The 12,292-nt window shown below is 36.9% G+C and overlaps 1 protein-coding gene across 1 annotated transcript; it reads left to right on the top strand.

The window, feature by feature from the left end:
• Window positions 1-552: 552 nt before the first annotated feature.
• On the top strand, window positions 553-4,309 carry LOC127097715 (glycerate dehydrogenase). The gene is made up of 13 exons (XM_051036211.1): window positions 553-1,025; window positions 1,108-1,191; window positions 1,976-2,116; window positions 2,225-2,346; window positions 2,497-2,578; window positions 2,691-2,763; window positions 2,844-2,935; window positions 3,032-3,106; window positions 3,178-3,285; window positions 3,371-3,448; window positions 3,717-3,761; window positions 3,869-3,983; window positions 4,088-4,309. Exons 1-13 carry the CDS (start codon window positions 903-905, stop codon window positions 4,108-4,110), a joined length of 1,161 nt encoding a protein of 386 aa, XP_050892168.1. The 5' UTR covers window positions 553-902; the 3' UTR covers window positions 4,111-4,309.
• Window positions 4,310-12,292: the final 7,983 nt, after the last annotated feature.

Here is a 12,292-nt window from a genome sequence, read left to right as displayed (position 1 = left end):
GCAAAAATAAAGTTAAAAGACTAACTTATAATATATTTTTTTAGTTAAAAAATTAAAACCAAATATTATATTAAACAAAAAAATTTAATGACTATTTATACCAAAAATTTTCGGATGCTTTTTAATTTAATGACATATTTTTAGTAGAAAATTAATATGTCATAACTACCTAAAATATATTTTCTAGATATATCCTCTCACTAATGTGTGATACCTATACAATATTTTCTAGATATATACATATTGTATAACTCATGTTATTTCACATCCATATTTTTTCACCTCTAAAAAATTATGCAAAGTTGCAAGGTAATTTCTATTAATAAACTTACTTTTTTTTTCCTTTTTTTTTGGACTGAACATATAAAAAAAATCATTTAACTCTTATTCGTAGCCATATATTTCTAATTTAATTCATAATAACATATTTTCCCCAAATACGTATATAACTCAAAATTATTTATAAAATTAATAAACTTGAGCTATTGAATTTGAAGAAATAGAATGAAATGGATAATATATTATCCCAACGAGAGTCCCAAACGTTACATCAACTCATCTCTTTCCTTTTAAAGACCTAACAGCCTCACGTTACATGAAAAGGGCCCAAATCACATACTTTTCATTCCAATCACCCTTACAGTGCAACCTCAACGCATCAATTTCATTTGTTAGTATCTGAAGTCAGTGCATAGTTAGTTAGTTATGAATTCGGTTTATCTGAAAAATTGTTAACCGAATTCGAATCTGAATCTTCGACTCTCTCGGTAAGCGAAGAACATATTACTATTGTACACTGCGTCACACTGAATCATCAATCTCTTATATATATTAGTATTACAAGAATAACCACAAAACCAAATAGCTACTCAAAATTCACCTTCACTCCTTCAACTAGTTCAATGGCGAAACCAGTTTCAATCGAAGTTTGGAATCCAAACGGAAAATACAGAGTTGTTAGCACCAAATCAATGCCTGGAACTCGTTGGATCAATCTTCTCATTCAGCAAGATGTTCGTCTTGAAGTAAGTAATTCGTTACATGTCAGTGTCGTGTTTCAATAAGAGCTTTTCTAAGCATTGAATTTGTTTGTGTTTGTTTATTCAGATATGTACCGAGAAGAAAACTATTCTGTCTGTTGAAGATATCATTGCTTTGATTGGTGATAAGTGTGATGGAGTTATTGGACAGGTAATTGTTGTAACTTGTTGAATTGGATTACAAGATTTTAGTTTATGTTTATGTTGATCATCGAATTACTAATTCGTCAAAACTTTCATGTTTTTGTTTTAATCATTTTGAAGTGATTGTTTGTTTATGATTAGTGTGGATTAGTATTGCTTATGAGTTAATTTTATGACTTTAGGGTATAGAATTCATTTTTAGTAGTATTTTTTTAGGTTTTAATAATTTTGTTCAATATTCTGTTTTACATTGTAACCTGTAATTTGATTATGTATCAGACAAATTTTGAATGGATTTTGCCTATAGAGAACTGTTATCCTATCAAGTTCAAGTGGACCAAAGAGTTTACTTTTATTTTATTTTGTATTGCTTTTATATTTTATAATATGGCCTAAACTATATGTTAATGATATTGTGAATTAAAAATAGAGGGAAAAAATATGCATGAGAACTTTGATTATATTAAAAGAAACTGAAGTGTTTATCCAGGAGTAGACGGTAGATTTTAATTAGCACATGAATGAGATGGCAAAGGATCTCTTTCAGCGTAACTAGAGATCATGTGTTCGAACTCAGTTCTGGGTACGCAGTAGTGTTAAATTCTTTTGAGAGAGTTTTACCGCCAATTGTGGTTCTCTTCAGCTCAAGGGATTAGTCTTTGCGGTTGCACGTAGAGGATACTTGATTTCTACCCAAAAAAAGAAGTAGATTTTAATATAAGAGCATAGTGTAGTGTAATTTTCTTAGGGAAGGGGAGTATAATTTACTGAGAGTTTATTTACTATTGCAGCTGACTGAAGACTGGGGAGAAGAGTTGTTCTCTGCTTTGAGCAAAGCAGGAGGCAAAGCTTTCAGTAATATGGCTGTTGGTTATAACAATGTGGATGTCAATGCTGCAAACAAGTACGGTGTTGCTGTTGGAAATACTCCTGTAAGCTATCGCTTTTCTTAAATTACAAAGTTAATGTGTATGATGCTTGATTATGCCGCGCAAGTGTTTTATAAGAAATAGTGATAGTCTTGATTATGATTTTGGTAGGGAGTACTCACAGAGACTACAGCAGAGCTGGCAGCATCACTGTCTTTGGCAGCTGCTAGAAGGATAGTTGAGGCGGATGAGTTCATGAGGGCAGGGCTATATGATGGATGGCTACCTCATCTGTATGAAAATCACCCTTTCTTGTTTCATCTACTAGTTTTGTTAAATATTGCGCAAGTTCTTCTTTGTTAGTCTTCAAACATTGAAGTATGAATGGCATACATACTCTTCTGAAGGTTTGAATAACTAGTTTGGTTTTGTTTATCTGGTAGATTTGTTGGAAACCTACTCAAAGGGCAGACTGTTGGTGTTATCGGTGCTGGCCGAATTGGATCAGCCTATGCAAGAATGATGGTAATTTTCTAATAAACTGTAACTCGGAAGCTTTCAAGAAAGTGCATTATTTAGTTTGCAGATGTTGATGACTTTAAGTTGACTATGATGCAATTGTTTTGAGCTGTATTAGGTTGAAGGGTTCAAGATGAACCTGATATACTTTGATCTCTACCAAGCTACGAGACTCGAAAAGTTTGTCACAGGCATGTCCCTATGGTTTGTTGAAATAAATATTTGTTGACTTCAAAGCAAATTGACTGATAATTATTTTTCCTTATTGCAGCTTATGCTGATTTCTTAAAGGCAAATGGTGAAACTCCGGTGACTTGGAAAAGGGCGACGTCCATGGACGAGGTTCTCCAGGAGGCTGATATAGTGAGAATTCTGATGCTGAGAGTTGAACTTTGTAGCTATAAACATATCACATTTGATTATTTCAAATAATTTTGTTTATCACGAGTGCTTTTGTAGATTAGTCTTCATCCTATCTTGGATAAAACCACTTATCATCTAGTCAACAAGGAAAGACTCGCCAAGATGAAGAAGGTGAGAGTTCAAGGAACTGCAGTAGAGGACAAGATTACTCTTCTTTTACTTATGATACATTCCTATTACAGGAAGCAATTCTTATAAACTGCAGTAGAGGACCTGTTATCGATGAAGCTGCACTTGTGGAACACTTGAGACAGAATCCATTGTTCCGTGTAGGCCTTGATGTGTTTGAGGTAATTTAACCTTGTCTGATTTTGGATAATTGGGTTTGCCTTTACAACCACTTTTACAAGTCCCCATGTGAATTTTTTTTATTAGGAAGAGCCCTACATGAAACCCGGGCTTGCAGAGTTGAAGAACGCCATTGTAGTACCACACATTGCATCTGCTTCCAAGGTAACTAATTCTAACCCGCTTATTATGCTAAATATGTTCAGTATCACAAGAGTCTTTTCATGTCCCCAACGATTTAGTCCAATGGAATGAGTTGCGATGCTGAAGGAGTATTAAGAATGAGATCCATGGTTCGATTTCTGCTGCTAACAAATTCTCCCTCTCCCTAACAAACTAACAAGTATCATTTGCCTATCCAAAGAAAAGTATTTTCGCGGTTGAATCATTTTCAAAACTAATCAGTGTTTCATGTACATGTATGTGTTTGCAGTGGACCCGTGAGGGAATGGCGACACTAGCCGCTCTTAACGTGCTGGTAAATCCATACGTCTCTCCATCTTGGGTTCATTCCTACGATGATCACTGTAATTTCTCAGTGTCTTGTATCGTAAAACTGATGAGTCTCCTTATAATCTTATACAGGGAAAGATCAAAGGCTACCCAGTATGGTTTGATGCCAACAGAGTGGAACCATTCCTCAACGAGAACGGTAAACCTCCAGCTGCATGCCCAAGCATTGTTAACGCAAAAGCCCTGAGTAAGAACATCTTTCGCTCTTTCACTCGAGTCAAATATTTTTGTAAATAAAACTCGTTAAAAGTGTTAAAAATGAAATTTTGTATACTCTCTTTCTAATTTCAGGTTTGCCAGTTTCGAAGCTGTAGTATAGCTGTATAGGCATACAGGCGTGGTTTTTATCCTGCAAGAATCTTCAAAGTTTGTGTCTAATGGTGGCAGTGGGAATATAAACTATGAATACTGTCTTTGTTTGTATCATTATCATGTGCTTGTAGTTTATTTAAAACTCTCAAGTGAATCAAGAAACACTTTAAAATAAAAGATGAGAAAATTTTGCCACTGTTATTTAAAGTGTCAATAAACTAGACCAGAATGCAAATGATAACTATATGAGTTACACAATGTAAAGCAAGTTGTTATTTCTTATAGAGGAAATAGACCATAAATTCATGAAATTTACAAGTGTAAAGTCAGGAAAAGTTTTAAAAAGTTAACAGTAGGAACTGAGTAACTACATGATGATGATAATGATCATAGTAATAAACAAAGGAATGCCAGAGAAATATTGTTAAAGGAGAAAGTGCAGTGTTGATGAGAGAAAAAACTTCACATTTACTTGATGCATGTAAAGAAATTATAGGTGAGTGAAGAAAGAAGATTTAAAGCTTGTAGTGTGCTAGCTCAGATTATAATAAATTTGATGGTAGAATAATGTGGTAACTAGTAAGTGAGCGTCATAGCTGTTCCTATCTGGGCTGAGGTAGGGGAATATATTCTCTCCCATGTAAATTTATTTCAGTAAAATCTAAGATACTCAAATTTTATACTATGTATTAATCAAATCGTGCAATTGAAAATTGAATGGTTGAGATTAGTACTGGACCGGCTCTAGTGAAAACCTCACGGGAGAGGATTCGGTCGCTTGAGTAGGAAGAATATCAGTCCATTAGCGTATTGAGTTTTAGAATAAATGAGTTAATAACAACGAATTGCCATAAAGGCTCTACGGTCGAGTGAACAGATTTGGGACCTGCCCTTAAAAAGAATTTGATTCAGATAGATGATTGAAGGGAACATAATGAATAATATCTCGACAAGTATCCATATGTATGGTGATAAAGGATGTTAGTCTCTAGGAACTCTAAAAAAAATCTCAATATAAAGGTCAATATACACCAAATCAAAGTACAATTCTTGAAAATCTAAAAACATTATCTTTAGTCTTATCTATTCACTGACTTTGGCGTCTAAGTATTTTGCAGATACCACCTTAATCATTTTTCCAAACTGAAAAAAATCCTTAAATACGAAACACCATTGAATGTTATTTTGTCGGTCTACAACTCATTGTCAAGATATTTTGATCCAAATAGGATCAATAGCCTTGACGTAGGAGAATATGTCTCCATCCTAACTTATTAGGGAGGAGGGGTATGGATTCTCTCATAGCCATGTAGTATCCGATCAAAACTTTTTCCCTCATTTCATTGTTTCCTTTATGCATTTATATTTCTTTCTTCTTTTGTTTTCTTTCATTTTCATCTCCTTTTATTCAATTTTTCTCAACTTCATCTTTGATTATACTCTCTCTTCTTCCCATTTAGATTTCATCATATATTTCTCTCTAGACTTTGGATAGAACAAACACTATAGTATATGTTACATATGTGTAGTTTGGAAAATTTCTTGTATTCAAAACAATATTCGTGTGGACACTAATATCTCATGTTTCGTACTAGAACTATAATTGATGTTGATTCACATTATTCGAATCTTGAAGCAATAGTGTTACTCTTCGATACGGTGGCGCAGAGTGGAATTACATGATTAACATTTCAATGTCCAAGTCTACTACGGAGTCCAACATGAGTGAAGTGAAATTATGCGATCATAAAAGTGTATCTTGAATCTTACACGTGCATGTTATATACGTTGGATACCTTTTATTGGGTTTTGCATAGTTGGGCTGAACATATGAACCTCCTATTGGACTTTTGGCCAACCCAAAACAGTTGCCCTCGACACATGCTGAATGTTTTATAATTCGGGAAGTCTTTTAAAATTGTGGTTGACATCATGTTATTAAATTCGACTATAAGGAGAAGTGAGAAGGCCATAGAGCAATTACAAAAACAGTGAGAAACAAGTGCATTAAATTCTTTGTCATCATTGAGATATTTCGTTGATCTTACAAGCACGTGGCTTTAGGCTTGCAGGTTATGATGTGGTGCTCTCCTATAAGGAATTCGAGTGCATTTGATTTCACTTGTATTTTCAAGGTGAAATATGACCATTGATTTTTTACTTTTTGTTTTTCCTTTTGATCTGACATGTTACTTGCTTTCTCTATATTAGGATTCTTAACTTTTCGGAAGAATTTTTGTCATTCCTTAGAGTCAGCTTCCCTTTTGTGAGAGTCGTTTTCTTCCTTCTCATGATAATTTGCTTAAGCGTTCGTCTTCTTGGAACAAAGATTTCCCATTCGGCATTTAATTTAAACCTTCTTCACCAAATTTTATTTTCTCTAAGTACTCTTCTTATCCCGAGTTTATCTCTTTACATACAATCTTTATTTTTGGCATGTTTCGTACAAATAATCACCCTATACATATGCTTAGTGATTTTGAAATAGTGGTTCCTCCCATTTGGTTAAAACAAAAGCATCTGCTATCTTAGATTCCAACCATTTTGTTGATAGTCACTCAAGTTTTAGTCATTATAATTGTGTCAAATAGTTTTAAGTTGGAGGGATTTTTTGGTGGTTCTCTTGATAACGAAACTTCCCTTTATGACTCTTCCTTCGACCCCATCTGTTTTGATGCACTGTCATTTCAGCGTTTGCTCCCTCCACCGTTATAGGGGATTCAACTTTCTCTGTTTTGCCTTCACTAGATACGAAAGTCGATGCCTTGAATAGGGAAGAGGCTCGAACTTTCATCAAGGCTTACTGTTGTAAATATTAGATTGTAAATAGTAATTATTTCTATTAGTAATGAGGCCCATTAGTCAAAGCCCATTAGGTTTTCTATTCTCTCTTATTTAAAGCATGTAGATGTAACATGTAAGAATTACTTTTTAATATATCAGTAAAATATTCTACAACATGGTATCAAGAGCTCCCGATTTTGGGGGATTCGCTTCCGCCTAAACCCTAGCCGCCTTGTAGCGGAGTTTTTTTTTACTGCAGTTTGTTGTTGTTGTTGTTGGGTGTTTGGGTCATTGTTGTTTTGTGTTGTAGCACATCGTGCTTCTTGTTTTTGTTCACTCATCTTTGAAACCCTAACCCATCCTGTTTCTTGGTTTGTTTTCTCTCGATTGTCCTTTCAATGGCTGAGATTATTAACGATCAACCACCTCCACCTCCACCTCCCACAAATCCACCAGCCCCATTTAATGCTAAGGATTTTGTCGTTCAAAAAGGTTATATGCTTGACTCCATGAGTAAGCCTTCTGGTTCTGGGTCTCTAGTAGTTACTGATAAGAGTTTGTGTTCCTGATCTCTTACTGTTTGTGGTAATATTCCTAAGAATGCGTGGATTCTTGACTCTGGTGCTACTAATCATATGACATTTGATTCCACATTATTATGCTCTTATACCACACCTTCGAGTATTCCTTATATCACTGTTGCTGATGGCTCTCATGCTTGTGTTATTGGCACTGGAAATATTGACTTGCAACCTCCATTCCAGTTGCAATCTGTGCTTCATGTTCCCACACTTTCCCACAATTTAATTCCCATCCATAAGCTTACCCGTGATCTGAATTGTAAAGTAATTTTTTCTATGTCCCATTGTGTTTTTCAGGAGCTTACCACGGGGCAGACGATTGGAATTGCTAAGGAAAAGGAAGGGTTATACTACTTCTCTGATGATCATCCAAAGGTGTTGTCCTCCTGTTTCCAGTCTTAGTCTTCCTCTTCAGCCTCACAAATTTGGCTTCAGCACAAGCGTCTCGGTCATCCTCCATTTTATATAATTAAGTTTATGTTTCCGTCGTTGTTCTTACACCATTCTGTTGAGTCTTTTAAGTGTGATGTTTGTCAGTTGGCAAAACACAATCGTGTATCTTTTCCGTCCAGTTTTAATAAAAGTGATGAACCTTTTGATTTGATTTATTCTGATGTTTGGGGACCTGCCCTTACCTCTAATATTTTTGGTGCAAAATGGTTTGTCTCATTTATTGATGATTGTACTCGGGTAACTTGGATTTTCTTGATGAATACTAAATCCGAAGTACCACAAATATTTATCCAATTTTATAATATGGTACAAACGCAATTTGGGAAAGGCATAAAAAGAATTCATTCTGACAATGATAAAGAATATGTCAATCATACCTTTTCCAACTTCACTAGTAAACATGGCATTCTCCATGAATTCACATGTGTTGACACCCCACAACAAAACGGTGTCGCAGAAAGAAAAAATCGTCATTTACTTGAAGTTGCTAGATCTCTCCTTTTTCAAATGTCTGTTCCTACCTCTTATTGGGGTGAGGCAATTCTTACTGCTGCCTATCTGATTAACCGGGTCCCATCTCGAATGTTAGGTAATAAAAGTCCTGCCCAATTTATGCTTTCACGTTTTCCATCTGTTCCTATCTTACACACTCTTGAGTCTCGCATTTTTGGTTGTGTTGCTTTTGTTTATGTTCACAAACAATATCGCAACAAATTGGATCCCCGTGCTGTCAGATGTATCTTTCTGGGTTATGCACCCAACAAAAGAGGGTACAAATGTTATCATCCTCCGAGTCGAAAATTCTTTGTCTCCAAAGATGTCACCTTTCATGAAAATGTGTCATATTTCACTCGTTCTCAGTCTCAGGGGGAGAACATAAGTGACTTAGAGTCAGAGTCTGAGTCTGAGTCTGAGTTTCTGATCCTTGGTCCTAGCCTCCCTAGAACACCTATCAGTGTTCCCTCTCTTGAACCCGAGTTGTCACCTAGTTTGAGTTTGAGTCCTAGTTCAACACCTGAATCTGAGCCAGTAAGTGTTCCTGGTCCTTCAAGGCCTTCTGTTTTACAGGAATCAGCACCTCCAACACCAACTCTAGTGTATCAGAGAAGAAGTAAACCTAACCTTCTCCATAAACAAATTCAATCGCCTGAACCGGAGGTAAGTATTGAAAATGATTCCTCTGGTGATGATTGTGCCATTTCTGATACTTGTGACACTAATCCAGTTGATTTACCCATTGCTTTGAGGAAGGATAAAAGATCTTGTCCCTCCCTATATCGACACCCTATCTCTCAATATGTCTCCACTAAACATCTTTCCACACAATATCAAAGTTTTATTGCAGCTGTTGATTCTGTGAAAATCCCATCATCTGTTGAAGAAGCATTGCAAAATAGAAATTGGGTCCAAGCTATGGATGAGGAAATGAGAGCACTTGAAAAAAATGGTACTTGGGAGATTATTGAAAGGAAAAGAGACAAAAGTCCAGTTGGATGCAGATGGATCTATACTGTAAAGTACAAATCTGATGGTACACTTGATCGGTACAAAGTGTCGCAACGCGAAAAACAACCGGCGGGAAAAAGCAAACAAACAGAGCCGCCACCGTGCGTTATTTATCCCAAAGTAGGGAATGGAAACGCTCGAAGTAAACCTGGAAAGGAAATGGTCTTGCGACCGGAGATTACAAGGTACGGGAGTCGGTTACGCAAGGGGAAGGTATTAGCACCCCTCACGTCCGTCGTACTCGACGGGATCCACGCTCAGAAGGAAAGAATAAGGTTGCCAAATAACCGCTCAAAGAATGCACGCACACATGGAATAAAAAACAGGTGGAAGGAGACGGAAGCGGACTCGGCAGGATGTCGCATCCTAGTCCTACGTAGTTTGTCAGAAACAAACATCAGAGTCAACGTAGTTCGGGGAAAATGGGAAACGGGCTCGCTGGGATATCACATCCTATGCCTACGTATCTCATCTGGAATGAGAATCAGAGCTACCGTAGTTCGGCTAACGCATGCCGAAACAAAACACACGCACAAACGCTGAGACGTCAAAGCAAACACGCAAATGGAAACAGACTGCCAATGGCTGGTCTTACGTCCGACTCCAAACAACAAACACAAACAAGGAAACTGAATGCCAATCGCTGGACTTACATCAGACTCCCAACAGAGAAACACAGACATGAAACCGAATGTCAATCGCTGGACTTACATCAGACTCCAAACACACAACCCACAGGAAACCAACTGCCGATCGCTGGACTTACGTCAGACTCCACACAAACAAGAGGGTAACAAACAGACAAGCTAAAAGGGAGTCAGGAACTCGAGCCTAATAACTGTCAAGCAAACACACACAAAAAGAAAAAAAAGGGTGTCCGGAGAGATCTCGCACGATCTCCTGCCTACGTACCTCATCTGGTATGAGGATCAGGGCAACGTAGTTCCCCTTAACAGGGGAGAAACTTTCTCCTAACCAGAGACCGGGAAATGGCAAACAAGAAGGGAGACTGACTCGAGCCTAATAGTTATCATGTAATCCACAATAGTCCTAGGTTGAGGTTTCTAACAAGAGTTTGACTCACACAGGCAGTGAGTCAACTCAAGTCTATCTCTACGTACGTCAACTTCCTCAAAAGTTGATCATACGACTCCTACAGAAAGGAGATGAAAAGCAAAACAGATAAACATCAAAAGCAAATAGCACACACTATACACAACCAAGGGGGCTCAAGCAAGGTTGGGCTTTAGTCAAGGGGTCATATCGACCTTGACAAACAAGCCAACTGGAAATGGGTGTTTTGAGCTCTTAACTCTAACATTGAGAGTTAGGGTGAAGCATATGAAATGGGAATGAGGGTTATGCCTCATAGCTCTTAACCCAGGCCTATGTGAGCTTGAATCAAAGAATGGGTGGGAGTCCAGAATGTGGGACTCTATTCCACATGACTTGACACAACAAGATTTCAGGTTTTTATTCAAAGTGCATCAACACAGGGTGTGAGCAAGATGAATGACACAACTGAGTAGCAGGGGATGGATTGCACATCCCTTTTATCTGCCAATGCCTCTTCACTTAGGAGGTCTTTGAATGTACAAGGCACAAAAGTAAACAACCACAAACATTGCCTCTTAAGGAGGGCTTCAGACAGGTGCCTGCCAAAGTAACATGACAGGTCTTCCAGACTACATGAAGTCAGAGGTCATTACCTAAGTGGTATGCCAACCACAAGCAAAGCAAAGCAAAGTTCACATGAACTTAAAGCAACTTAGGTACCTGTGTAAACAACTAAACAAATCAGTACAGTGTTCAGACAAACAGACAACAGTCAACAACAAACAGACAATCCCAATGTACAATATGTAAACCATAAGGCAAACTCAAGTGAATTATCATCAACCTACAAAACAACCAAATGTTAGCAATCAATAGCAAATATCAACATTCAAATGATGAAGCAACATCAACCATGGAGATTAAGTGTTTGGTCCTGAAATTCAAAGCTCACATGTAAGTCCAAACCCCTAGGTCAAAGCCTAGGGTCAAAGGTGAAGAAAAAATTCAAAACAGGGGCTAATATTCAACACAATGCAACTTCAAACACATATTAACATGTCCTAAAAAAGACCAAAACAAAAGCATCAAGCAAAGGCATTTCATGCACAAGGGAAGTCAAAGACAATTTCAAAGCTCACATTTGGACATTGAGAATGAAAATTCTAAATCAAAACAGAAATGATTCAAACAATTCTGGAAAAATTCATGAGCATACAACACATCCAACATGATTATCATACAAAAAATCAGAAGCATCCAAGTTCAAATGGCATGGAAATAAAATTGCACAAGTTGATCAACCAATTGTGTGACACCAATTGTCACACCATGTTAACATGTACATAAAACAGAAATGACACATGGAAAAAATGTCAAACCAAAACCAAAACATCCATCAACATGTCAAGAACAATCATGCAAAATTTCAATGCATTTGGATCAATATCAAGCATTTCACAATAGAAAGAGAAAGGCAAGGTCACACACAAGCACATATGATCAAAGAGTCTAACACCATTCAAAATCCAGCCATGCACAACTTCAAAATTTAACATCATAAAAAACTAGACATCCTAAGGATCAAGTAGCAAAAAACCAGGCATTTTTTAGAGTATTTTTCAATTTGTTATGGATTTTTAGAAGTTAGCATAAAAAATTTGAAGTGAAAATGAACATAACATGGAAATTGGAGGGAAAAGGCTAAAATGAGAAAGCATTTGAAATATTGCTTTCGCCAGGAATCGAGCTTGATCCGAATTTGAAAGAAGCGCGCGCCAGGCCAATACGCTGCCGTTTTGGCAAA

Source organism: Lathyrus oleraceus, chromosome 6 (assembly GCF_024323335.1).
Source record: "Lathyrus oleraceus cultivar Zhongwan6 chromosome 6, CAAS_Psat_ZW6_1.0, whole genome shotgun sequence".
In the NCBI taxonomy this organism is placed as follows: domain Eukaryota; kingdom Viridiplantae; phylum Streptophyta; class Magnoliopsida; order Fabales; family Fabaceae; genus Lathyrus; species Lathyrus oleraceus.
Note: the sequence above shows the minus strand (reverse complement) of the source record. Positions and strands in the feature narration are given on the sequence as shown.

Bases quoted from the DNA above. Each gene is read 5' to 3' on its own strand.
- LOC127097715 (XM_051036211.1), top strand. From the start codon at position 903: ATGGCGAAACCAGTTTCAATCGAAGTTTGGAATCCAAACGGAAAATAC. The intron at 1,192-1,975 runs GTAATTGTTGTA...TTACTATTGCAG, and splicing joins GTGATGGAGTTATTGGACAG to CTGACTGAAGACTGGGGAGA. The intron at 3,449-3,716 runs GTAACTAATTCT...ATGTGTTTGCAG, and splicing joins ACATTGCATCTGCTTCCAAG to TGGACCCGTGAGGGAATGGC.